Consider the following 27,723-nt stretch of genomic DNA (forward strand, 5'->3'; position numbering starts at 1 on the left):
TTCAGTTGATGAAGTTGGTGAATCTTTAGGTTGGATTTCAGATCTAAGTACCTCAAGAAGTTTGTGTTTGCTTGCAATAGATGGAATATGAGTTTAGGTGGATGGTGTGGCACTATGAGGTCGTGGTGGGGTGAGTAATGATGTTGGAATCAAACTTATACCTCTACCTATAAATCTACCTCTAGAATCTCTTTCTCTATGCATATCATTTTTGTTTAATTTTTTTTATTTAAAAAGGAAAAGAAAAAGACTCCTATATACACTTCTTCAGCAACAACACCAAAATGTTTGGTAATTTAATTGATCTTAAATTACTTACATGAATTATCAACCAAGGCTAGTAAACTAATGAAATGTATGTGCACTATATATGCTAGAAGCCTTTTGTCACTCACACAAATTCTAAATTAAATTGAGATATGGAAATGCACGTCTTCTATGAGTAAATTGATTATTCCTAAAAAATAGGATTAACTCTACAATGATGATTACACTATCTTTCTTTCAAACAAAACTACTTTTGCTTATAAAATTCCACACTTTGCTTTGAAATAGAAATCTTACACTTTGGCATAAAGGTAAATTAGTCTCACACTTTACATGAATGAAAATCAATTCCACATTTTACATAAAAATTATATACACATTCATTTGCAGAAATGAAAATTACTCTTACTTAAGAAATCTCATACTTAAAGAAAATCACACGTTTGCATAAATATAAATCACACTTGCATGAATAAAATTACTCTTCATATTTTGAAACGAATCGACTTTCATAAAGGAAGATTAGATATACAACTTAAAATCCTATCTAGCTTATTACAGTGTTAAATTCTACTCTTATCCATGCGCATCTGAAATCTCTGAACAATAGAAATGATTAGCAAAATGATCTCAACTCAAATCTGAAAGAAATAAAAAACACAAATACTTAATCGAATAAACAAAATATATGGAAAATATGAAGCTAATTACTAACTACTAAAATAGGATGGAAATCCTTACTATCTCGATGGGGGCCTCCATGAGACGCAGACAATCACTATAACGCTATTGGCCAGGCACTTAACCACACATTAATGCTCACTGAGAAAATGAAATAATTCTTTAAAATCGAAGTATCACTAACAGAGTTTTAATCTTGTTGTTGCTCCCCTTTTCATTTTTGCCGAGAGGCATATTTATAAAGCTCATGACAATTAATTTTTTAGAGCTATACACTTAATCCTTATCAACAAAAACTAATTTTAACTTTAAAAGATAACATCACATATTTCACTCACGATTTGCTATCATCTAAGCAAATCATGAGGCATAAATCTCGTTATCGCTCGCCTGTTGCCGACTACGGAGGTTGACTTCGCCTTTGACCGCATTACTATGATCTGTTTCCATTGATCTGGCTCATGAGAGGAGGAAATTGTTGCGTGCATCAATTGCCACCTACCCATATATTTCACTTCCCCGCTGGCATATTGGAAACCGTCAAACTATGGACTTGGCTACGGAATCATGTGTTAGCTGCAAAATCACTGTAATTCAGTAGCTGAAATAAGCATTAAACTAAATAATAAAGAACATTATCATTTTATGAAATAAAAGACAATTATATACCTGCCATGTCATAAATATTGTAACTTGATGCCCAATGTGTTGTTATGAAGATCAAAAAGAAAGAGATGGGATGAAAAAGGATGTCAAAAAGAAGCAATTGTGAGGTAAAATAGTATGTATCTAAGTATTTTCATTGATGTCTCACTACATTAACGCCAATATAAAGTGATGATGTCAACCTAGAAAAGATCCTTGAGTTCTAATGCCTCGAGATGTAATCCCATATTTCAATTTTATTTCATAAATTTTATTTTTTCCTATCCTTCATTTATGACATGTAGTGCATATTAAATCTAAGTTTTTGTTTTCATACCAAAATATTTTACACCCACATTGTTTTGTATTTGTACATAACTAGAACATATTTATAAGGTAGAAAATTATGTATATGAACTATTTTATGTGTGCTCATAGTTTTGTATCATACAAGCACTAGGCCTTATAGTATCATATCTTAACATTGTAAAAAAATCACTTTTATGTAATAAAGCCCTAATCAATTTAATTAGTGAAAGAAGTTAATGTTTTATTAGTCGTTTTGCCCCTTTATTGCACCAAGAGAGATTTTGTAACCAAATATCGGGAAGATGTTGTCACCTTAGTGTTATGTTAGTATTTGATGTTCTTACATTATAAAATAATAACAAAATAATTACATTATATATATGCGTGTGTGTGTGTGTGTGTGAGATTTAAATATTGGTTTTGAAACATTTGTTATATCAAATTTGTGTTTTTATTAAAAAAATAAAAAACTTTTTCTTAGAAAAAATCTGTAACATACACATCACATAAAAAAATTAAAATAATGACGACTCATATTCTTGCCCATGATAATTCATAATTTCATGTTTAAATTTAGTTAATAACCATTTAAGTCTCTCTCTCTATACACACACACATACACACACAATAATTAGGGGGATATCTTGTCCCATCAGGTCAGATAACATTAAAAAAAATAACTAACTTACATTGTGATATTGTTTTTATTAATAAAATCATAAACTTTTTCTTCTATTGAAAAAGATTCATAATATACATCACATTAAAAAATGAAAAATAATGATAGTGATGATTCTTAAAGATGACATTTGGGACCTCCATATTCTTTAGTTAATAACCATATAAAAACTTAACATAAAACATGTTTAAGAAAAATGCCATGTGTATATGTATTAGCTATATGTATCATGTGGGCTTTAATACTTTTGTGTTGCAATGAAATATACAATGTCCATGTTGTATTATCTCCATAGTAATATTATGTATTCACTCCAATAGTATTCATAATAGATATTCAAAAGTATATTAAGCGAACATCAAATAGAAAGAAGTGAATATGGTTAACTTCATTATACATTGGTTCAAAAAAAGTTGTACATATTTATAACAATGATATAATATCATATGAATAAAACTAAAAATAAGAAATTATATATATAAGATGTAAAATTTACATATAATGTAATTAATATTATAAATAACTAACATAGATCAATCTTAACTTTGGATCCATCAAGCACCAAGATGGACCAAATCTCTCAAGGTGCAAACCTTTCTTCAAGTTTTGCACCTCAAAAATTTTCATTCCTTTTGATGCTCTATAAATCTAGAATTAAGATGGATCTATGTTGGTTAATATAAATTGAAGTCTCCCCTCATAAATGTATCTCTTATCATTTTATCAATAAAATCAATCATTTTCCTTTTTCTGATCATTTTATTGGAGAAACCCTCCTCCACTACTCAGATTTGCAAAAGGTATCCACCCTTGGGTGTACAGATGGCCCTACTCTTTTTCCTTGTTTCTCTTAGTTTTTCTAATTTTTTTTAATTTCAGGTTGCTTTAATAATTCCAATAATTTCATTTCAGGTGCATGAATGCTACATTTTGCAACATGCACTACTCAGATTTGCAAAACGTATCCACCCTTGGGTGTACAGATGGCCCCACTCGTTTTCCTTGTTTCTCTTAGTTTTTCTATTTATTTATTTTTAATTTCAGGTTGCTTTAATAATTCCAATAGTTTCATTTCAGGTGCATGAATTCTGCATTTTGCAACATGCACAACTAAATATTGCATCACATATCTCATATTTCCCCGTTTCAACAATTCTATTGGAGGGCGGCAATATTGAGATGTACACATTATTTGGAGCTTGGAGCTCCTAATTCATCACCATCTGTGTTTAAGTTGCTCAAATGTACAACCTTCAAAGATATCTACACAGCTTCCAAACATCTCCAAAATGATTGTAATGGCAAAACAAGTCACCTTAAAGCTTTCAGTAAACACAAATCACTAGATATTTAATTTGAAGCATGTTACTAAAACATGTAATTAAGTCAAAGATGTATTATAGATATTTCCACTCCTTTGGTTGATCTCATAGGACAATACTTAAGATTATTCATTCATTCATTCATCAGTCCAGAAAAATTCTAAAATGATGAGAAACAGAAAGGACATACAAATGGATGGCAACTTCACTCTGAAAATTTGTATACAAATACAGAAGTTGAATGCACACCAATAAGAATCATTCTACAGAATTTAAATCACGTAAATTGTGTTACAAAAGAGACATTTTGTACAATGTGGCGAGCTACTACTGTCATGAATTCTCAACGATTAAAATTTTTTAATATCCCGGTGATTGCTGCAAACAATTTATGAAAATAATCAACTACAAAAGGTCCTGCATGACAATAATTTTTTAAGAGCATTTGAAAGCCATTCTCAACGATCTACGAGGACAGATTCACTCCAAGCGAGCATCATATCTCGTGTAGCAACTGGGAGTCCTGTAACAATCACAAGAAATATGTCAATCATATATAAAGAATAAATGAATGTTAATTGACTGGAATAATTGAAATGCAGTCAGAATAGAAGAACAAAAAGGTTCCTAGCATCGGATAAGCCATGCAGCCGAAGTAGAAATTAGGACTTACTTTGAACAAGATCTATAGCCAAGGAAGGAATATCAAATTCCCCTTCAACTAATCTGTAAATATCCATAAGCTGCAATAGAAGAGCAATAGTTTTAATGAAATAATCTAATGCTCAGATCAATGCTAATCAAGTAAATGCAAGTGATTAAAATTTACATGCCATGTCATAGTTTAAAATTTAATTATCTCGGGCTCTAGTAGTTGACCTCCTGAATGTGCAATTTAGAATCTTCAGTCAAAGCCAAAAGAAGTTTACGCCGAATACTAGCATCTACTATTACCACTCGAGCACCATCCTTAAGTGTGTCTGTCAGATCTAATTTTCTTTCAACTCGCCGATTTCCTGTATCTTGTCTGCAGCTCACATAAATTCGTGAAAAGATGAGTATGAATGCCAAAAAATGTAAAAGACACAATGTCTGTCCTAATTCCATGATTCAATAAAGAAGAAATCTCTGGCGAGAAGATAGAAAGACTTGTGTAATACAATTCAGGGTAACCTTAATGAATGAGAAGTGTGATACATGTAGAATACATACCCATTTTGCAACCATGAAAGCTACAAGTAACATTGTAGCTGTACATCAATGTAGAAAGGAAAAGGAACCAACCAACAGACATCTCAAAATCAAAAGTAAAACTAAAAGATATTCACAGAGAGAGAATTGCCCACCTGCTTGCTTCTTGCAGTGCTGGATTCCGACTCATAATGGCTACCTGTTCCTTAGCCAATATAATGAGCTTTTCTAAGCGTTTCCATTGAAATACTCCGTCTTTAAAAAGCACCTGTTTGAACATATACAGAGTATTAAGATGGCATAAAATCTGAAACTCTAAACATGGTCAGGTACAGAAAGTAAGAATATATCTTGATATCATATCTTCGAGATCTTGGTCTACAGAATGTAACGCTCACGAATAAAATCTCTCAAACAATACTATAAGTTGTAATTAGAATTTTGCTTTAAGCCTCCCATTACCCTTAACTTCAAAAACAAGGCCTGGATATGATTTCTCGCATGGATATTGAAGAAGGATTATGGAAACTCTGAAGAAGATGACTTCAAGAAAGGATATGGATGTATAGAGAATAAGGCTGTATTATACCTTGACAGAAAAACGACATGAGACGGTACGAGGATAAGTCAATTGAATGAATTATCAGTAGGTCCATAAGAAAGATTACATAAAAGTTAGGATTATGAGAGGCCTCCTCTATCTTGCTAGTGCACAAACACCATGGAAATTTCCCTGCGAAACACAAAGCAATGTACCTAGAAAAACCCAAAAGAAAGAAAGCAAGGAAAAATAGTCATGTCATTGTTAAGAGGAGAATGAGGAGAGAATGGACGTAGCAAAGAGACCACTTTCATTAAGAAAAAGAGAATATGCATAAACCTAATTACAATTAGGTATTCATATGTAGATTCATGTACATTAGCATAATCATTTCTTATAGGTGCGTGTATGTATGTATGCATATATGATCATATTTGTTATGAATAAAATATATATAAAAATAATTGTTGGACACCTAATCTTCTAAAGGGTTATGGTGTGGAAGTTGAATAGTCAAAAGGAGTCCAAGAGACGTTGGAAGATAAATCCAACCATCACAAAAATGTATTATAAATGTACATCCATAATTTTATCATTCATGTTTGTTCACATTCAATGTGCGTTTAACATGGTATTAGAGCAGGCAAATTCTGGCCCTGCTCAAGTTTGAGCCATTGGTTTTATGGCCTCTCTATGCATGTCAGTTCTACCATAAGTTCTGCATTTCATGAATGTCCTATTAGCTATATTCTCGCTGTGATTTCTGCCCAATTCTATAGTAGCTTTGAGAAATGTTTCCTTCACATTTACACCGTCTTGCATAAACGCACATGTTCATCCTGTCACATATGTTTCTACGCAGACCCGAAGAAGAATATGCCTCCATCTCTGCGTCCTTGAAATTTATGCAGTCACTTAAATGACTCCCGTGCCTGAATGGTTGAAACATGAATAGGTTCAACAGGGATTAAATTGTGGAGTAGGTTGAGGCTTCCACTATTTCATTCTATTCATTCCTAAGCTTGGGCATACCTGTTCTGAACCTGTCATTTGAATTTTTGAGGGAATCAACCTGCTTCTTCTTGTGCGCGACCACTGAGACTCTTCCTATGAAAAACCCCTTGCAACATAGGTTGTGAACATTCAATGTCATTTGAACCTGGAATTCAAATACCAGGATCTGGAGAAAGAAGGGACCTATGAGATTAGGTTTTTCCCGAACTCCGTTTGAGGTGTAATGGAGGACGATGAAAAAAAGAAACGAGCTTTCATTTGTTGATCTCCAAATTCAAAGGCATAATACAAGTTGCAATGACTATATTGGTGAGTTACAAGACATCACCAATCCCAAAATATAGCACTCGAAGGATAATTGCGGCTTCATCTGGATTTTTCGTTACCTAATTTCCGGTACTCATGGTCCTTAACACAAGAAGACAAGGGGATTTGTTGGTATTTCTAGCCACTATTCAGTAACGTCATTGCTCCACTCTCGCTATTTCGCCTCCATCACCGCCAAAGCAAATTCACAGTAATAGTCACGCCTTCCCCTGCTTGCCACTGTGACCATGTTCTTGTCCATCTCTCCATGAGAGCGGGTCACATACAATACGCTTTTGGTGTGTTGATTTGGGGTAGCATCAAATGTGCTCTAGCCACGAAAATTGGTGGAGAGGCTAAAGCACATGAGATCTCCAATACCCAGAAATTGTTTGAGCAGAATCTAACTAGTTTGGGAGATATTAAAATAATTAATATTTTTAATGGAGTCTCTAAGTCTAAACTTAGGGAAAATAAAATATTAATGTGAATTAATATAAAACTGGGTTAGAATGGTCCAAAAGTCATGGATCAAGCCAGATCTAATCTTAGCCATTGATTAAGGACTTAATCTTGGCCGTTGAATTGTCAACGAGAAAAGTATAAGAGGAGGCTTAAGAGTCAGTTGGAGAACACACCGAGTTGATCAAGAATTCGATTTTCTAGGGCAGGGTTTGCTGAGGAAATCGAAGGAGTGATCAGAGTTGTAGCAGAGAGGCAGTGAATGCAGTAGCAGAGAGGCAGAAGCCGAGAGAGGGTTGACGAGAGTCAGCTAAAGGCCACGCAGAGGCAGCCAGGAGCTGCACAGAGCCTAAGGAGGGCCAGCGTGGGAGACCCAGAGGCTCCAGAGGCTGACGCAAAGCCCAAAGAGGCTGACGCTGGGCCAAAGAGGCTGACGTAGACCGTAGAGGTTGACGTTGGGAGATTTCGTGGGGCAGATTGGGGCTGATATCTGTCTCCGACTCAGAGGTACTACTGCCAAGGGCATTCTCTGTTGGGTGAGCCATTTCTGGCACCCAGATTGTATTATGAAACTGCTTAATAATAAAACCCTTATATAGCTACACTGGTTTTCCCGCATTGGGTTTCTCTAGGGACATTAGTCCAAACATAACGGTGTCACTTGTGTGCTTGTTTTTCCTTCAGTTGATGATCTGTATGTGTTGAGACTGTACTTGTATTTATTTTCAGTGTTTAAATGGTAAATAACTTGTTAATTAACAAAACAAGTAGGAAGAAATAAATCAGAAAGTACAGGAAGGATTTCTAACAGTTAGACTTAGAAATTACAACATGGTGTTGTTCGTATGAGTTTCCCAACATCAATGCTTTAGCCAGTGCATGTCTCCAATAGTTGTGTATATCGTTTAGCATGTTATGAGTTAGTCCATATCTACCTATATTTACCTGGTGTTTGGTGCTTTGGCAACGATTTTTTATCAACGAAAACTTGAATTTCTTCTTGAGTGGGTGGCTCTTCCAAGATGCAAAAGCTAGAGTGGTGCATAAGAAAATGAAGTTATAATCCACTAAGCTACATTTGTTCTCCACACATTGTAAAGCCGCTCTCTATTCACTGCAATGTCGCTTAGGATTCTTGTCGAACAGTGGTTCTGAAATCTGTTAGAACACTGGTCCCTAACGATGGTCGAAAGGAAAACACTAACATTTTATTAGTGAATGAAGCATTGGCCTCTATGTTGAAGCCCATGTATTGTGTATTGAACAACGTTGGTTATGAATGCATTGAATGTCCTGTGGTCTTTATGTGCATTTGCTTACATTGATTCGAGCATTGGGTTCCTACGTTGGTTTGAAGGGAAAACAATTGGTGTTGTATTAAACTGATGCTGGAGTGTGTGTTTGAAATTGAGTTTTCAATGCAACATAGAAGAATTTGAAAGCAGGTGTGTTGATTTGGTCTCTGTTCATTGTGGAAGGCCACATCAAATTTCCTTATTCCTATTTTGTTGCCATTATTCTACATTTTTCCTGTTGAATTTGCTAACTTTAGAGGCATAAAGTCTGTGGAGGACCAACAACAACACTAGGGTGAGGTTCAACACTATTGTCGACTCCAAAATCTTGATTTGAAAACCTGAGCACATGCATCCCCTGGTGCGTTGAGAATTTAGAGGGCTGAAAGCACTCAAAGGTGCATTGGTGATGCGCAGAGACAAGGTTTGATACAAACCTACTTAAGCTAATTTTTGATGCAGTGAATATTCATTGCTAACCATTTAGCAAACGTTGCGTGTATCTTTATTTGAGCAGTATCCAGTGTGAAACCTGTTTGAGAAGTTCTTTAAGTTCTAAAGGGCTACTTTTTGTTTGAACACTTAATTTCCTACATTCCATCTTTGGTTGTCCATTTATGGTGAAGGAATTGATTCACAGTTGAAAGGATTTCTTTATTCTTGGGAGCAGTACTAGTGAGATTCAACTGATTTTTCCAATGAAAATGACCAGAATTAATACAATATTAGAGTTACTTAATACTATGATACTCTATTATGCTAATGATACAGTCAAAATATGCGAAACCATTCTTGTTGATATCCAAAATTGTCTACAAAATGCACAAGACAAGATAGAGTTTTTGCAGCTTGAGTCTCAGCTTCAGCAAGATGAGTTACAGCGGAAAAGGCATCCTTCTGAACTTGTTTTTGTTCTGAACAATCCCCTATTTGACTTTGAAACAAGATCCTATCAGCAGCCAACAAGTCATGAAGTCAGTAACCTTGAAGTTGATTTAGATAAAGTGCCCATTTCAGAAGAAGATTTGAATATAGGTGTGGAAATTCAAAGTGCACTTCGCAAGCCAATCATCAAACCTTGGGAAGAGCTTGACATCGACAAGCACGAAACAAGTGTTGGATATGATAAGGAGACATCCTTTCATATTCCAAATGACTCAAAGCCCATCCAATTTCAAAGTGTCGAATTTCTTCATGACAACTCACCTTCACCTGTTTCAGATTCTGCTCTTCCACAGTAGCCACAACAGAATGCTAAATGCCAACATTGTGACAGAGTTGGCCATATGAAAGACAACTGTTTTGATCTTCATCCATGTGAGCATTGTCATAAAACCATTCATTCTTCAAACAGATGCTTCAAAAACAAACTTCTTGCAAGAACAAAGATTCACCTTGGATGGATCGCTTCTCGGCAATAGGCTTTGTTGTCGCACAAAATGTCTAGGCACCACAACAACGGCTCAGATCGGGGATTGTCACTTTGATCCCCAATCTCTCCGTTTAAGTTGTCTCCCTATAGCAAGTTAAGGGGGATAGACCCTATGGAAAAATGGAATGAAGAAGAACTAGTTGGGAACCAACCAGTTCATGAGACATAGTAAAGCGATCAAGTACTTGATTAAGATTTAGCAGACTTATAGGATTTGATTAGATTTTAAACGATTGATACCAGTGCTTTATGGAGTCGATGATCTTGCTAGGGAAATTAATATCAAGTAATTGATTAGCAACTGCTGCTTAGATGAATGATTATCTTATATGAAATGCAGATCTTAAAGCTAATGTGAGATACAAGAATATTGGTTAATTTTAGTTAAATGCCTATTTGAATTTAAATCCTTCGATCCTTTCTGTGTTGAACCTGATTTCGTAGTAATTGGCAGAGAGAAGATAAGGTGAAGCACACTAAAGTGTGATTAACGATACCTCTGCTGAAAATTTAACATACCCAGTACTTCCGGCGCTGCAGAGAGCTGTGGCTTTGACAACTGCAAGGTCACCGTTTTAAGTACTATTAAAAGCAGGCTTCTCAAACAAAGATGGATGGATACCTATTTCTCTATCAACTAAGCTTATGCTTGGAAGTAAATTTTATTTATGCAAAACTAACATATATGCGAATGCACTAGATGAGGAGATGAAATTAGACTCGAAGATTAAAAACACTTGTGTCGCAAAAGCCCTCAATTACCAAAATGAAATGTTCGTTTTATTGGATGAAAACTTAAAATAAACTTCTGAAAATATTACAATTAAACCACAAGCTTATTTCAAATCTTTCTGATACAATTATAGCTCAAAGAGAACAAAAACTTCTTTGCAATTTAATATCAATGTCAACAAATACTTAAAAATATACTCAGCTTAGGAAACAAAGATATGCAATCTATTACGATTCCACGTCGGAGTACTTTAACAATCACTTGAAAATATTCGCAAAATATCTAACATGTAACACACATCAAATAATTCAAGCAATGATGATCAATTTCAATAGATGCAAAATATTCTATCAATTAAATTTCTAGAGATCCAAATACTTAAAAAAAACCATGAAATTTAAATGCTAATCAATTCACAATCCTAGAATTAAAATGATTTATGCTTAGTGACCCAAATCTAGGAAAATTTATCACTTTCCTATAGTCAATCTTTAGATACAAAAAATTTAAGCATGTTTAACTAAAGAGAAATAAAAATGTTAATACCACAAAAGTTCTCTTTAGATTTACCCTAAACACACAAAAATAACACCAAAAAGGAACTATAAGGAACCATAGATTAATAATTTAATTAGTCCTTAGGATAAATTCTTCGATGTGCTAAGTTTTATGAAGCAAGACTAATGCGGTAAATGGTCAGTTAAGATTTTTTTATGTGACCAAAACAAATCAAAAGGATTTAATAATTTAAAAAAAAAAATTAAATGGGCCAAAGGCCACATAAAAAAATTAAAATATTTTAATGTGAAAAATTAATTTTGATTTAATTTCTAGTCACATAGAATGAACCTTTTTAGGTTTTTTAAATGTTTAGAATTTTTTTAGAAGTTTTTAAAATTTTTAGATTTTTAATTTTTTAGATTTTTTAGAATTTTTAAAAGTTTCTTCAATCAAAATTAAAATCACAAATTAGAAAGAAAAAGGTGGAATGAAATCAAACTAAAAAACCAAATCGATTTTTTTATTTTATTTATTTATTTATTATTATTTTTTAATGAAATCTAACTAAAGTTTATTTAAATGAAATCGAAAATGAAAAGAAAAGAAATAACTAAACGTAATCTACCCTATCTAATCCTACGAACACACAAGCAAAACTGAAAAATGAAATCACGATTTTTATGAGTGCAGGTCTAGCGGATATGTTGGCAACATAAGGTAAGAGAGGAGTAGAGAGATGAACGACGACGTATGGAGAAGAGGCAAATCACAATGTGAAAGGGAAATCACGCAAAGAGGGAGCCGACGACGGATCAAACTCGAGCAAGGAGGGAGGAAGATTATGCAGGTCGACGGCGTAAGGGAGAAGGAGATGACAGAGGAGAGAAAGCAGGTATGGCAGTGTGCAGGACAGAACAAGATGGGAATGACAGACGACGTAGGGAGAACGAGAAGGGAAGACACAACTGTGAATAGGTGTGAGGAATGTAGTAAATTTCAGGAAAGGTAGGGCATATGGAATCCGATGACAACAAGGGGATGGAAACAAAACAAGGCAGCGGATTGCAGATCTGATGGATGCGTGGAGGGATGAAGACAGGGAGAACAAAAACGTAGGCAAAAAAATTTCGAAATCTCCAAGAGAATAGAAAAACGTAGCAAGAGAGATGAATCAACCCAAGGCAACAAAATAAATCCGAAATTTTCTGTTGGAAAACCCCCGGCAGCGAAGAAATTGTAGCCCAAAACTCAAGATAAACCCAAAAAAACAAATTTCACAACAATGTATTTTTATGCTTCAGATTTATCAATGAAACCCTCATTAAATCGTTTCCAGATTAAATAAAAAAAATTTAAAAACCCTTGGACTGCAAAACGCTGGAGAATATTCCTGCAAAAATGATTTTGAGGTCAGATCTTACCTTCCAGGGCCTAGATTTGGGTTCAAATCAAACTTCACCTTCAGATCCGTAACCTGTACCTGAAAACGAAAACACCTAGAACCCAGATTTACTCCAAAGTCATTATTTATTATTCAAAAAAAATTACACAAGAGCTTTTCGCTTAGCACACAACTCAAAGATCGGATGGATTAACTGACAAATGACCTCCTATTTAAAGATAAATCTTCCAACGGCTAGTTCGAGTGATCTTCATCAAAGCAATCTCCACCGTTGATGAGGATTAAAATTTCTTTTAATCTCATTTGTCGAAATATTAAATTCTTGAAGAAATTCAAATTTTTCAATTAAATGCATTTTATTTAATTAAAAATAAAAATTTTGAATTAATTTCCTCAAAATTTTGACTTTGACTTAAATCCCAGGGACCAAAGGCTTGAATTTTAGCAAAATAATTAACTTACTTTAGTCCTTGGACCTTTTAAATTTTGATTTTTAAGGACGGACGGATTTTGCCTTTGGAGAATTTAAATTTACCTAGGACCTAGAATTAGTTAAATTTCTGGCTTAAGATTTTAATTAATTTCTAGTTAAAAGATTTAATTAATTAACCTATGAGGGGATAAACTAATTTTCCAACTCTCAAAACACTTTAAATCAAAATTTTCATATTTTTTTACATTATAAGGGGGAAAACCCATCTGTAATAAACCCTCATAGACTACCCGTTTCTTCGACACAAAAATAATCCAACAGACCATGTAATTTGTAATAAAATAACCTAACCAAATAGGTAGGATTATTCCCAAATCACTTTTACAAAGATTCGATCTATAACACTAGGACTTGCCTAAGATCTCAGTGACAAGATATATTCCGGCTTTGGGGTGAGACTGAAGGAAAATTCTGCCGACCATCCGAGAATGGATCGGTGAGACAAAAAACCTCCCAGAATATAGATCGTCACCAGAAAAGTAGTTTTACCTAGACCATTATACATGACACAGTTCTGCTAAGATTATTTACACCATATACATGCAGAATGGTTTTATATTATAACATGATAATCAAGCTGATGATGATAGTTGGACAGCACGGACACATTGATCAGGCACTATCCCTTTTGCGAAAAAAGAGGTGTACTGCTATGGGTCGTTGACACGTAGTGGTCAACATTTGGCTCTACTTGGGGACACGTTGTTGCACCATAGGAATGTGAGAATCCAGAATTTGCATCCACGCAACACATAATATAACATAAGTAGCATCCATTCAAAAATCATCATATAATATAACACATGAAAGATATAAGCTCTTCATTTATTAACTAGTCTAGTAACATGAAAAGCTATGAAACCGGATTCGTCCCCTAGGCCCTACGTGTCCCGAATCCAGCGAATCGGAACGATTCAAGCGGATTCATGTCCGAAAATAAGGACACATCGTGTCCGATCGGGGCACTTTGAATCCAGAACGTGTCTCGATCAAGACACTTCGAATTTGGAACATGTCTTGAGTTTCAGAAAAGAATCTAGAAATCAAGAACCTGCGCGACGTTATAAAGGTGTATTTCCCCATTCTATTTGCACATTCACTTGTTTAGTTTGTTGTGGGTGTTTGGGAGCAAGAAGCAAAGGGTGTGGGAGCATTTTCAAGGAGATTCAAGCAATACCAATACGTAAGTGCTAGATCCTGTCAGACTTGATGATGGTGATATTATAGAGGGGTCATTCTCCACACCAGCAGATGCAGAGATGACTTTGGATACAGAGGAGAAGGATGCAGTAGAGGAGAGCAGTGGTGACCATGATGATGAAGACAATGATGTTGATTTTAATGATGATTATTAGGATTGATGACTCATGAGTCATGAGCTACCTACTGCCTTGAGGCTTGTATACTTGTAGACTTGTAGTTGTAGTTGTTTTGTATTTGGTATTTATATTTTCCATTGGCATTGCACTACCTATGTAAACAGTAACACATTTTGATTTTGATGAAAACTACAATATCTTTATCTTACTATCTTGTCTTTCTCCTATTGGATCATTGATGAATTGAATATGTATTATAAATTTATAATTTATCATTTATGTCACAATTGTATTTGTAATTTTGCTGCATAATGTTACTTTGTAAAACTTACATCTAGATGAAGATCTATGTTTGAATCAAGGAATTTGTATCATGAATGAGAATTTGTGTAAGAAATATCTAATTTTTAATATATATGTATATATATCTGAAGGTGTCCTGTTCTAGGGGGTCAACGTGTGCGTATCCGACACTCAAATCCTGAATCCCGTGTCAGGTGACTTAGACGAAAGTAAATCTAATCCTAAAAGAGAAATGAAATGCTTAAATGACAAGGTGTAGGGTTAGAAATACAATACAAAGGATGCCCCATGGCATCAGATGTCATCTTTGAAGAATAGCTTGATCATTTGGCCATTTGCAGGTAAGTCAGGTGGTTCACCATCCAATCTTTTCAAGTGGAATGAATTTGGCCCAGCAATGTCTCGGATAATGTATGGTCCCAGCCACAGACTATCAAATTTCTTATGTTTTCCTCGTTTTTCATTCTTGCGATCCAAAAGGAGTACCATATCTCCAACCTGCAAAGATCTCGATTGAGACGATTTATCAAAGCTTTTCTTAATGTTAGATTGACTTTTACACATATTATCAAAAGCTGTCCTACGAGTTTCATCCAACTCCGCAATCTGATCAATTCTATTTAGAACACATCTTTATTACTAGAAAAATGTTGAAGGAGTTGATAAGCTAGCAATTTAAGGTGCACAAGTAAAGTTACATCCAAGCCATAAACTAATTCAAAGAGAATTTTACCAGTAGCTTTCTTTTTAGTAATCCTATCTGCCCATAAAGCATACCTGATTTTACTGTCCCAGGATCACTTATTATCTCCTACTATCTTCTTGATAATGGTTATAAGATTTTTATTACTTGATTCAGCAAGTCCATTACCCTGAGGATAGTAATTAGATGAAGGAGATAAAACAATGCCATACTTGAAACAAAAAGATGAAAATTCTGAAGAACTAAAAACCTTGGCATTATTAGTAGTGATCTTAGCAGGGACACCAAATCTAGTAATGATATTATTTTCAATGAAATCTATAATGACCTTTTCAGTGGCATTCTTAGCAGGGATGGCTTTGACCCATTTAGTGAAATAATCAGTAGCAGTCGAAATCCATGAGTAGCCATTGCTAGAATTTTCATGAAACTTCCCAATGAAGTCCAGACCCCAATGCTGAAAATGTGCCTCCACAACCATAGGTTGTAAGGGCAAGGCAACAAGATTTTGTTTCCCAGTGAACAGTTGGCAGGCTTGACAACTTCTAACAAACTTATGCACATTAGAAGAAATCGAAGGCCAATAATAACCAGCTCTTAGAATTTTGTGGGTAGTAGTTCTAGCAGCATAATGACCACCACAAAATCCCGAATGAAACTCAGAAATTAACTTTCTGGACTCAATTTCATCAACACACCTAAGTACTATGCCCTCAGGATTTCTCCATCCAAGACCATCCTTCATGAGGCAATACTTAGTGGCTTTTAATCTAAGAGCCCTTCTCTTATGAGCGACTAAATGGTTAGGACATGTAAGATTTAACAAGTAATAAATAATGTCCTTGTACCACTCATGCTCTCCTAATCTTTGCAGCTCAGGTGAAGATGAATCGTTAAGACAAATCAAACCAAGAGCTTTCTCATTACCTTCGGTCATCATTTCAGCGAAGCCTTGACCTTTGACTAACTTGGTGGGCCTAATCTCTAAATCATATTCTTGTATTTTAGTAACCCACCTAGCACGAGTCCCTAAGAAATTAGTTTGAGTTAATATATCTTTAACCGCAGAATGTGGGACAAAAGAAATGATTTTGGAATAACCCACATAAGTTCTGAAATGCTTAAGAGATTTGACTAAGGCATAGGCTTGCTTTTCCATGGTAGTGTAATTTAATTCAGAATTTTGAAGCACTCTACTCATGAAAGCAATAAGTTGCTCATGACCATCCTTATTTTTCTGTAATAAGACACCATCAATGGTATCTTCAGAAGTGAAAGAGAAAATCATGAAATCCTTTGAGTAATCGGGACTAATTAAAACAAAAGATTTTGCAGTAGCAACTTTGATTTCCTGAAAAGCCTTTTTGCCATCTTCTTTCCATAAAAATTTTACATCATTTTTTAGAAGACTTTGAATAAGCTTAGTTACTTCTGTGTAATTTGGAATAAATCTTCTAAGAAAATTTGTTTTTCCAAGAAAACACTGAAGGGATTTAAGATTATGGGGTAGAGGAATTTTTTGGATTGCCTCAACTCTTTTAGGATCAATCTTGATTCCATCTTTAGAAATTATGTGACCAAGCAACTTCCCTTCAGTTACTCCAAAAATAGACTTAGACAGATTTAAGGAAATCCCATACTCTCTACATTTATCAAAAACTTGCCTAAGATGATCTATATGACTAACACCATCCTTAGAAAAAATAGTAAGATCATCCTGATAAATTTCGATAATCTTCCCAATTAAACCCTTGAAGGCGTAATCCATAGCCCTTTGAAACGTAGCCCCAGCATTGGTTAATCCAAACAACATTCTAATATATTTGAAAGTACCCCATGGTGTGGTGAATATAGTTTTGTGACAATCCTCCTTCTTAACCCATACCTGATTATATCCAGAAAAACCATCTAGCAATGACATCATTCCAGAACCAATTACTCTTTGCAACATAGTCTCCATGCTTGGGAAAGGGTAATTATCTTTCTTACATGCTAGATTAAGGTTTCAAAAATCGACACAAAGTCTAATTGTACCATTATTTTTTCTAACAATCACTAGGTTAGAACACCATGTTGAATGCCTCCTTTGAGTGATAATTCCTGCTGCAAGCATCTTTGAAAGCTCCTTTTGAACCAAAGGGTCTAACTTAGGATTTATTTGCCTAAGCTTTTGACGAAAGGGTTTAGCATTTTCATCTTTCAAGGGGATAGAATGCTCCATGACATCTTCCCTATAACCTCTTAATTCATCATAAGAAAATGCTAAAACATCCCGATATTCACGAAGTAAATTCGTTAACTTTTTCCTTTCTTCATCATTAGCACCCTTACCAATTTTGATAATCTTGGGATCACTAGGGTACCAATGTTTACCTCGATGAATTCGCCTAGATCCATTTTATTTTCCTCTTTCATCTTTGTGGCATCATGCTGATCAAAGTGTTGTTATAAAGAAACAACATTCCTAGGAGTAGGATTTAGAATATCTTCATGATCATTAAACCCATCCTCAAAATCTATCCGAAAATTTTCAAACTCATCCAAATTATCAAGAAAATGAATCACTTGTTTCTCTTCATCAAAAACTTGCCAATGCTTTGAGTTATCTGCAACAGAAGGCCTAAATATAACTTCCATTTTTATCTTATCCTTGATCAACCCATCGGATAACTGCAAAGTAGAAGCAACTACGGCAAGCTCATCTGCCAAACTATTATGTTCTCTCAGGATAGCTTCAAGGTCAAGGGCATCAAAGTATTCCATAGTATCCCATACAACATTTCGATAATTCCTTAACCTTTGATTTTTACATGTAAATTTATTTTTAACTTGCATGATAAATAAATCAGAATCCCCCTTAATGCTAAGGAACTTAATTCTTAAAGCCTTTGCCAACTCAAGATTCAACAACAAAGCTTCATATTCAGCAACGTTGTTGGTTGCTTCAAATTCCAATCGATAGGAAAACTTGAAAATATGACCAAGGGGAGATTTTGATACACTTACCGCACCTTCACCATGCCTAGACGATGCACCATCAAAATACATGTACCAAAATTTATCCTTGAGGTCCCCAATCTTCTCATCAACCTTATCATCGGGAAGAACTATGGAATTAGACAAAATAAAATAATTCCCAATGTCAAATTGTTCTTTATTTATCTCATTATGAGGTCTCTTACGATCTTCAACATGGAATCTTCTCTCGAGCTCTCTATTAAGTCTTACAAACCCATCACCTCTAGGAGAAGGAATCGTAGCATATGACCAATTCATTTGAATACTCCCTCCTAGATCAGAGGCCCATTTTCTAGATAAAAGCATACCCCAAGCATCAGGCACATCAACAACAACAATGTCCATAACAATCATAATGTCAGGGTAAACCGATAAATGAACTTGTAAATCCTTGATTAACCCATGAACTTCAATCTTCTTAGAATCCATGGCACATATATTGTAGTAAGGCCTAGAAACTCTTAAATTAAGTTGTTCCATGACCCTCTTGGTCATGACACAAGCTGATGCACCAGAATCCAGCATACAATTATTCAATTTATATCCATTAACCATCAAAGTAATAAAGAATGGTTGATGATCCTTTTTATCTAAATCCAAACTTTGCAAATATATTGGAGCATCCTGATAATAAGCTTCAAGTGCCTTCTGCTGAGAAACATTCACTTGAGGAGCTTCAATAGCTTTTACTTTTTAGTAACTTAGCCCTTGGGGAAGGAATCTTCGCAATCTCAGTGACAGGAACCCATATTTTTGCATTATTAAACCAACTTCCCAAATCGATATCTAATCCAGAGTTTGAACCTGGGTTAAAACTTCGAGGGGGAATTTGATTCCCACTTTGATCTTTATCCCTTCTTTGATATGTTAAACCTTTATCTTTAGAAATTTCCATGACTTGCTCTGGAGAAGGCTTTTCACCAAATAATTTAACCATCATATCATTTTCATATTCAAAATTATTTATACTAAAAGCTGATGTGGAAGGCCAAACATCTTGAATATTTTCCTTAACTTCCATCCAGTCTTCCATAGACAAAGAAAACTCTTTACCCACTACATTTATTTGATTATTTGCCCCAAACATTCCACTATCAAAAATCCTTTTAACCGTGGGGAAAGTAGCCTCCTCATGAAGAGCATCACAAGCATGACAATAAGGTGGAGCTTCATCGAACAAATTAGTAGATTCAAGCGGGTTAGGTGATCTCTGCTCACTAGATTGACCTTTCTTCTGCCAATTATTATTTCGATTATTATTAGTATTTTTAGGCTGGAAATTCTGCGTTTGAGCTCTTTCCATTTGAACCAACCTACACTGCAAAGTAGTTATCTCCTTATCATGGTTAGAGATTAATTTCGCTTTGTTAAGCTCCATGCTTTCAATCTTTTGTAGTAATTTTTTAATAGCGCCATCATCAGATTCTTTAACCTCTTTTCCTTTAGGTTCTTTCAATTTTGTTGAACCCCTATCGAAACCTGGGATTTTAGACTTCCCAGATGCCTTCTTATCTTTTTCAGCTCTACCGCTAAAGCTTGACAATCCCTATAATCAGGAAGTTTAACATGTCTTAACTCATAAGAGGGATCAGGGCTAAAGGCATCAACATAGAAGTCCCGAAGAGATTTATCAGGAGGTTTATAATCTGGAGGTAATTCCTTAATAATATCATTGAACCTCTTATTAAATTCTTCTACGATCTCATTTTCTTTCCTTTTAATGACACTGATAGCTTTTACGAGATGCCTTTCCTCTCTCTTATTTCCATACTTTTCCTTAATGGCATTCATAATCGTTTGCAAAGAATAAAATGAAATATGAGGCTTTTCCGTAAACCAATCTAAAGCATCCCCCTCCAAGGTAAGAACAAAAAGGCTCATTTTTACATCTTCATGATTATAATCAACAACCCTCGCATACTTACCCAGCCAAGAACCAAAAGCTTTCAGATGAGCATTAACACTAATTGCATTATTGCCCTGAAAGGAAGGCAATTTATCCATCCCATGGTCTGGAAAATCATTGGGATAACCTTGAATGTTAGCAAAGTTACAAGGGGTGAACACATTCACGATTTCATGCTCAACCGAGTTAGGAAAAAGCAAATGGATATCAGAGAGAACTTCTTGTTCAAGATTAGCAAGAAGGGTACAAGAAGAGAGTTCGTGTAATCCTACTCTGAGAGCCCTTTCAGAATCAAGAGCAAGATTAACCAAACTGCTTGGATGTCTTTTAGTACACACTCTCGTAGAAGATAGAGGAAGTGGAGTCGCCACTCGGACAAAAATATAACTTTAAATAACCCGAAAGCAAGGAACCAAGGACAAGGAACTTATCCTAGAAAGAGATGAAAGGATGAAAATAATGAAATGAGATGAATGTCAAATGTCGTAAAGCCAAAGTCTAGGGGCTATCACCCTGATCCCTAATCTCTCCTTTTAAGTTGTCTCCCTACAGTAGGCTAAGGGGGGTAGACCCTATGGAAAAATGGAATGAAGAAAAACTAGTTGGGAACCAACCAGTTGGGGAGACATAGTGAAGCAACCAAGTACTTGATTAAGATTTAGCAAGACTTATGAGATTTGATTAGATGTTAAACGATTGATACCAATGCCTTATGGAGTCAGCGATCTTGCTAGGGAAATTAAGACCAAGTAATCGATTAGCAATTGTTTTTTAGATGAATGACTATCTTATATGAAATGCAGATCTTAAAGCTAATGTGAAATGCAAGAATCGGGGTTAATTTTAGTTAAATTCCTGTTTGAATTTGAATCCTTCGATCCTTTCTGTGTTGAGCCTAATTTTGTAGTAATTGGAAGAGAGAAGCTAAGGTGAAGCACACTAAGGTGTGATTAACGATACCTCTCCTGAAAATATAACATACCCAGTGCCTCCGGCGCTGTAGAGAGTTGTGGCTCTGATGACTGCAAGGTCACCGTTTTAAGTACTATTAAAAGTAGACTTCTCAAGCAGAGATGGATGGATACCTATTTCTCTATCGACCAAGCTTATGCTTGGAAGTAAATTTTATTTATGCAAAGTTAACTTATATGCGAATGCACTAGATGAGGAGATGAAATTAGACTCGAGGATTAGAAACATTTGTGTCGCAAAATCCCTCATTTACCGAAATGAAATGTTCGCTTTATTGGATGAAAACTTAAAAATAAACCCCTGAAAATATTACAATTAAACCACAAACTTATTTCAAATCTTTGTGATACAATTATAGCTCAAAGAGAACAAAAACTTCTCTGCAATTTAATATCAATGTCAACAAATGCTCAAAAATATACTCAGCTTAGGAAACAAAGATATGGAATATATTACGATTCCACGAAGGAGTACTTTAACAATCACTTGAAAATATTCACAAAATATCTAACATGTAACACACATCAAATAATTCAAACAATGACAATCAATTTCAATAGATGCAAAATATTCTAGCAATTAAATTTCTAGAGATCCAAATACTTAAAAAAAAACCATGAAATTTAAATGCTAATCAATTCACAATCCTAGAATTAAAATGATTTATGCTTAGTGACCCAAATCTAGGAAAATTTATCACTTTCCTATAGTCAATCTTTAGATACAAAAAATTTAAGCGTGTTTAACTATAGAGAAATGAAAAATGTTAATACCACAAAAGTTTTCTTTAGATTTTACCCTTAACACACAAAAAGAACACCAAGAAGGAACTATAGATTAATAATTTGATTAGTCCTTAGGAGAAGTTCTTCGATGTGCTAAGTTTTATGAAAAAAGACTAATGCGGTAAATGATCAGTTAAGATTTTTTTTATGTGACCAAAACAAATCAAAAGGATTTAATAATTTTTTTATTTTTTTTTAATGGGCAAAAGGTCACATAAAAAATTTAAAATCAACTAACGTGAAAAATTAATTTCGATTTAATTTCTAGTCACATAGAATGAACCTTTTTAGGTTTCTTAAATGTTTAGAATTTTTTTAAATTTTTAGATTTTTTAATTTTTTCGAATTTTTAGAATTTTTTGAAGTTTTTTCAATCAAAATTAAAATAAAAAAATTAGTAAAAAAAAAAGGTGGAATGAAATCAAACTTAAATATGAAAATAAAAAACCAAATTGATTTTTTTTTTAATGAAATCTAACTAAAGTTTATTTAAATGAAATCGAAAATTAAAAGAAAAGAAGGAACTAAACCTAATCTACCCTATCTAACCCTACGAACACATAAGAAAAAGCGAAAAATGAAATCGTGATTTTTATGAGTGCAGGTCTGGTGGATACGATGGCAACGGAAGGTAAGAGAGGAGCAGAGAGATGAACGACATCGTATGGAGAAGAGGCAGATCACGATGTGAAAGGAAAATCATGCAGAGAGGGAGCCGACGATGGATCAAACTCGAGCAAGGAGGGAGGAAGATTATTCAGGTCGACAACATAAGGGAGAAGGAGACGGCAGAAGAGAGCGAGCAGGTATGGCAGTGTGCAGGACAAAATGAGATGGGAATGAGGGACGACGTAGGGAAAAGAAGGGAAGATGGAGCTGCGGATAGGTGTGAGGAATGTAGTAAATTTTAGGAAAGGCAAGGCATATGGAATCTGATGACAGCAAGGGGATGGTAGCAGAACAAGGTAGGGGATTACAGATCTAATGGACGCATGGAGGGATGAAGACAAGGAGAACAAAAACGTAGGCAAAAAAATTTCGAAATCTCCAAGAGAATAGAAAAACGCAACAAGAGAGATGAATCAACCCAAGGCAGCAAAATAAATCCGAAATTTTCTGTTGGAAAACCCTAGGCAGTGAAGAAATTGTAGCCCAAAACTCAAGATAAACCCAGAAAAACGAATTTCACAAAAATATATTTTTATGCTTCAGATTTATCAATGAAGCCCTCGTTAAATTGTTTCCAGATTAAATAAAAAAATATTTAAAAACCCTTGCACTGCAAAAGGCTGGATAATATTCCTGCAAAAATGATTTTGAGGCCAAATCTTACCCTCCAGGGTCTAGATCTGGCTTCAAATCAAATTTCACCTTCAGATCTGCAACCTACACCTGAAAACAAAATCACCCAAAACCCAAATATACAAAAAATAAATAAAATCCTAGAAACCCAAGTCAGAAAACCCAAAATCTTTATAGATCTATGCACAAAAATGACAGATCTATCAAATTTGAGGAGTGTGAGTCCAACTTCGCTCCCAGATCTGATAATTAAAGCTCTCGACAACCAAATTCATCAACTTTGCACATAAAAAAAATAAATTAAATTTTAAAGGAGGTGCTTAGCTCAAAACTCTTCATGCATCACCAATAAAAATCTTATGATAAGCCCGGGATCAGATTAATATGGGTTCTTCGGAAAACACGGATCGGGTGTTGGTTGGTTCAACTAAAAACTTCCCCTAATGCCCGAGGAACTAAAAATCAATAGTTTCCTGCAAAACTCAATTCAGCCATCAAAATAGAGTGAGAAAATAATAATAAAATTCAGATAAATAGAGATACCTATTATTACATTCAAAATTTAAATTATCACTTAAACCCCAGTGATTGAGCAAGATACTTGTACTCAAATCACTCTTCAGAAGCTATTACCAATGGCTAAAAAAAAAAATACGCATGAAAAAAAACGATACATCTTACAACATTTCCATGAAGAGTAACACCGACGAAGATTTACCCCAAAGTCTTTCTTTATTATTCAAAAAAAATTACACGAGCTTTTCGCTTAGCACACGACTCAAAGATCGGATGGATTAAATGACAAATGACCTCCTATTTAAAGAAAAATTTTCCAATGGCTAGTTCGAGTGATCCTCGTCAAAGCAATCTCGACCGTTGATGAGGAATAAAATTTATTTTAATCTCATTCGTCAAAATATTAAATTCTTGAGGAAATTTGAATTTTTCAATTAAATGCATTTTAATTAATTCAAAAATAAAAAATTTGAATTAATTTTTAAAAAAATTTGACTTTGACTTAAACCACAGGGACCAAAGGCATAAAATTTAGCAAAATAATTAACTTACCTTAGTCCCGGGACCTTTGAAACTCTGATTTTTAAGGATTGACGAATTTGCCTTTGGAGAATTTAAATTTACCTAGGACCTAGAATTAATTAAATTTCTAGCTTTGGATTTTAATTAATTTCTGGACAGAAAATTTAATTAATTAACATATGAGGAGATAAATTATTTTGCCAACCCTCAAGACACTTTACATCATAATTTTCATATTTTTTACATCATAAGAGGGAAAACCCATCTGTAATAGACCCTCAAAGACTACCCATTTCTGCAACACAAATATAATCCAATAGACCAAGAAATTTGTAATAAAATAACCTAACCAAATAGTTAGGATTATTTCCAAATCACTGTTACATAGACTCGATCTATAACACTAGGACTTGCCTAAGATCCCAGTGACAAGATAAATTCCAGCTTTGGGGTGAGACTGAAGGAAAACTTTGTCGACCATCCGAGAATGGATCGGTGAGACAAAAAACCTCTCAGCATGTAGAATGTCATCAGAAAAGTAGGTTTACCTAGGCCATTACATATATGACGTGGTTCTGCTGAGATTATTTACATCATATACATGCAGAATGGGTTTACATTATAACATGATAATTAGGTTAATGATGATAGTTGGACACCACGGACACATCGATCAGGCGCTATCCCTTTTGCAAAAAAAGAGGTGTACTACTATGGGTCGTTGACACGTAGTCTTCAGCAACCAAGAAAATATTTCAGTCATATGACAGAATTTGTTCTAGAGTCGTGAACAGTCTTGCAGTTGAGTTTTCTCCATCTTGTTATCTTGTATCTGATAGGGGGGAAGTGATGGTCATCTACAAGCTTCAAAGCCTCATCAAGTGAGCCTGAGCCACAACCTGAACCTACTACCTGATTCAGATTTGTAGCCAGAGACACAGAAGTTCAAGCGTCTCTGAGCCACAACCTAAACCTGCTGCCTGAGCCTACAACTAAAGACAGCCATACCAAGATCCAGAGTTGTAGCCAGAGACAAAATGCCCCTGAGCATGCCTTTGGTTGTTGGTCAACCTTAAACCATCTATGCGAGATTGAGACCTCCTTTTTCAAGTTGAGCTATTCCCTCTTCAAAGAATTAAGGAGCACTTCCTCTAGCAGATGACTTTAGCTTCTTGCCAGATTTGGAAGAGTTCTGGGAATCGCACTAGGCATTCCTTTGGTTGGCAGCCTTCCTTAAACCACCATAGGTTGTGGACCTCCCTTTTCTAGGTTGAAGGTCTCCCTCTTCAAAGCATTAGGGGCACTTCCTCTAGCAAAATATTTCAGCTTCTTGCCAGATTTGGAAGCTGTAAAATTTATGTTTTCCCACCCCGGTTTTCAGTTTCACCTTATTTCTCCCATGTAGTTAAATGCCCATTCCCATAAACATACATTTAACAGTCTGAAAAAAATAAATATGGCTGAAAACACAAATTCTGGAAATTTTTCAGAATGCTGGAAATTGCAGAAATAAAAATCAGCAATTAAAAACAGCCATTAAAACACATTAAAACACTGATATTTTTGGTCAACTTGACCCTGGAAAAACCCCCTACAACTCTTGGGGAAAACCAGTTTGAGAGCTCTTCTTTATTTCTGAAAATTGTCTTTTTACAGTGAGAATTATTCAGCAAAAAATCAGCAAGCAAATTTACAACTTATCTCCTTTCCCGTGCTTCACAGCAATCTGGAAATTACAGCAAACAGGACAGCAATAAATGTTGTACGACCTCCGTTTTGTGTGCAGAAAAATCAGCAAACTGCTCCTCAATTTTTGTGCAAAAATCTGTCTTTCACTATGTGCTGAATCAGCTGTACAAATCTGCTCAACTGCTGCCTTGGAATGTGTGCCAAGCTGCTGTCTCCTTCTCCTCCCTGCTCAGAAATCTCTCTTGCTCTCTTGCTCTCCTTCTCCCAATCTGCTCATGAAAGAATGAATGACCTTTTCCTCCTTTTCCTCCTTTAATATAACTCCAAGTGACTTTTGGGTGATCTCTAAATCCAATGGCTGAAATAGATTTAGATCAATGGTTGAGATTAAATGTTCATTTAAATCTCACTTTCTATTTTTTAATTCACCCCACTTTAATAAAGACCCACTTAGTCATTTATTTCCAAAGTCACTTTTCCTTTCTAATTTTTCATTGACTTTATAAAAGTCACTTTAAAATTAGACTTAATAACTTTATCACTTAAAGTCACTTTTAAATTAGATTTAACTTTATAAAATTATAAAGTCACTTTAGGAGAAAAATTAAATTCTTTTGGACACTTTTCCCTAGGCCAAAGATCAAAGCCTAAGGGAACCACCTGTCCTCCGGTACCAAATTTCAACACTCCCTCTTACCGAGGAAGGTGTTCCTCACCACACCCATCTTGTCTCTGAAGTAGACATGCTTGCCCCGTGGTAAGGCTTTGGTAAGGATATCTGCAACCTGCTCATCAGTGGAAATATACTCAAGCTTCACAGCTCCCTTCTGAACATAGTCTCTGATGAAATGATATCTGATCCCGATATGCTTTGACCTGTCATGAAATACTGGATTCTCCGTGAGTTTAATGCAACTCTGATTATCACAGTAAATCACTAAAGGTCTCAACGGCTGACCAAATAAGCCAAACAACATCTTGCGAAGCCAGATAGCCTCACAACTAGCTAGACTGGCTGCCATATACTCTGCTTCCGCTGAACTCAGTGCTACTGACTGCTGCTTCCGGCTGAACCATGACACTACTGCTGAACCCAACCCAAAACAACACTCTGAAGTGCTCTTCCTATCAGAAGCACAACCTGCCCAATCAGAATCAGTGTATCCTGCCAATCTCACTCCATCTCCCTGCCTGTAGTCCAGACCATAATCCACTGTCCCCTGCAAGTACCGCAAAATGTGTTTTGCAGCCACCCAGTGAACCTTCCTAGGCTCACACATAAACTGACTCATCGTGTTGACTGCAAAACAGATATCTGGTCTAGTGTTGACCAAATACATCAAGGAACCAATCAGCTGCCTGTACAATGTGGGATCCACCAACTCGGAATCCGAAGCATGAAGCTTCTTCCAGTT

General features: G+C 35.1%; 1 protein-coding gene across 4 annotated transcripts in view; it reads right to left on the reverse strand.

Annotated features, from left to right (window-relative positions):
• Nucleotides 1-4,065: 4,065 nt before the first annotated feature.
• LOC149244930 (protein ACTIVITY OF BC1 COMPLEX KINASE 1, chloroplastic-like) overlaps nt 4,066-27,723 on the reverse strand; it is a 352,991-nt gene continuing 329,333 nt past the window's right edge. For all 4 annotated transcript variants that reach the window (XM_089457620.1, XM_089457621.1, XM_089457622.1 and 1 more), the window contains 4 exons: nt 5,250-5,362; nt 4,783-4,930; nt 4,577-4,646; nt 4,066-4,426 (listed from right to left, as the gene is read on the reverse strand). In XM_089457620.1, coding sequence (XP_089313746.1) covers nt 4,362-4,426; nt 4,577-4,646; nt 4,783-4,930; nt 5,250-5,362 — 396 coding nt within the window. In that variant the 3' untranslated portion in view covers nt 4,066-4,361. The remainder of the gene's footprint in view (nt 4,427-4,576; nt 4,647-4,782; nt 4,931-5,249; nt 5,363-27,723) is intronic.

The sequence above is a fragment of the Pinus tabuliformis genome, chromosome 7, assembly GCF_031772625.1.
Source record: "Pinus tabuliformis cultivar Carrire ecotype Pingquan chromosome 7, CPIR1, whole genome shotgun sequence".
Taxonomy (NCBI): domain Eukaryota; kingdom Viridiplantae; phylum Streptophyta; class Pinopsida; order Pinales; family Pinaceae; genus Pinus; species Pinus tabuliformis.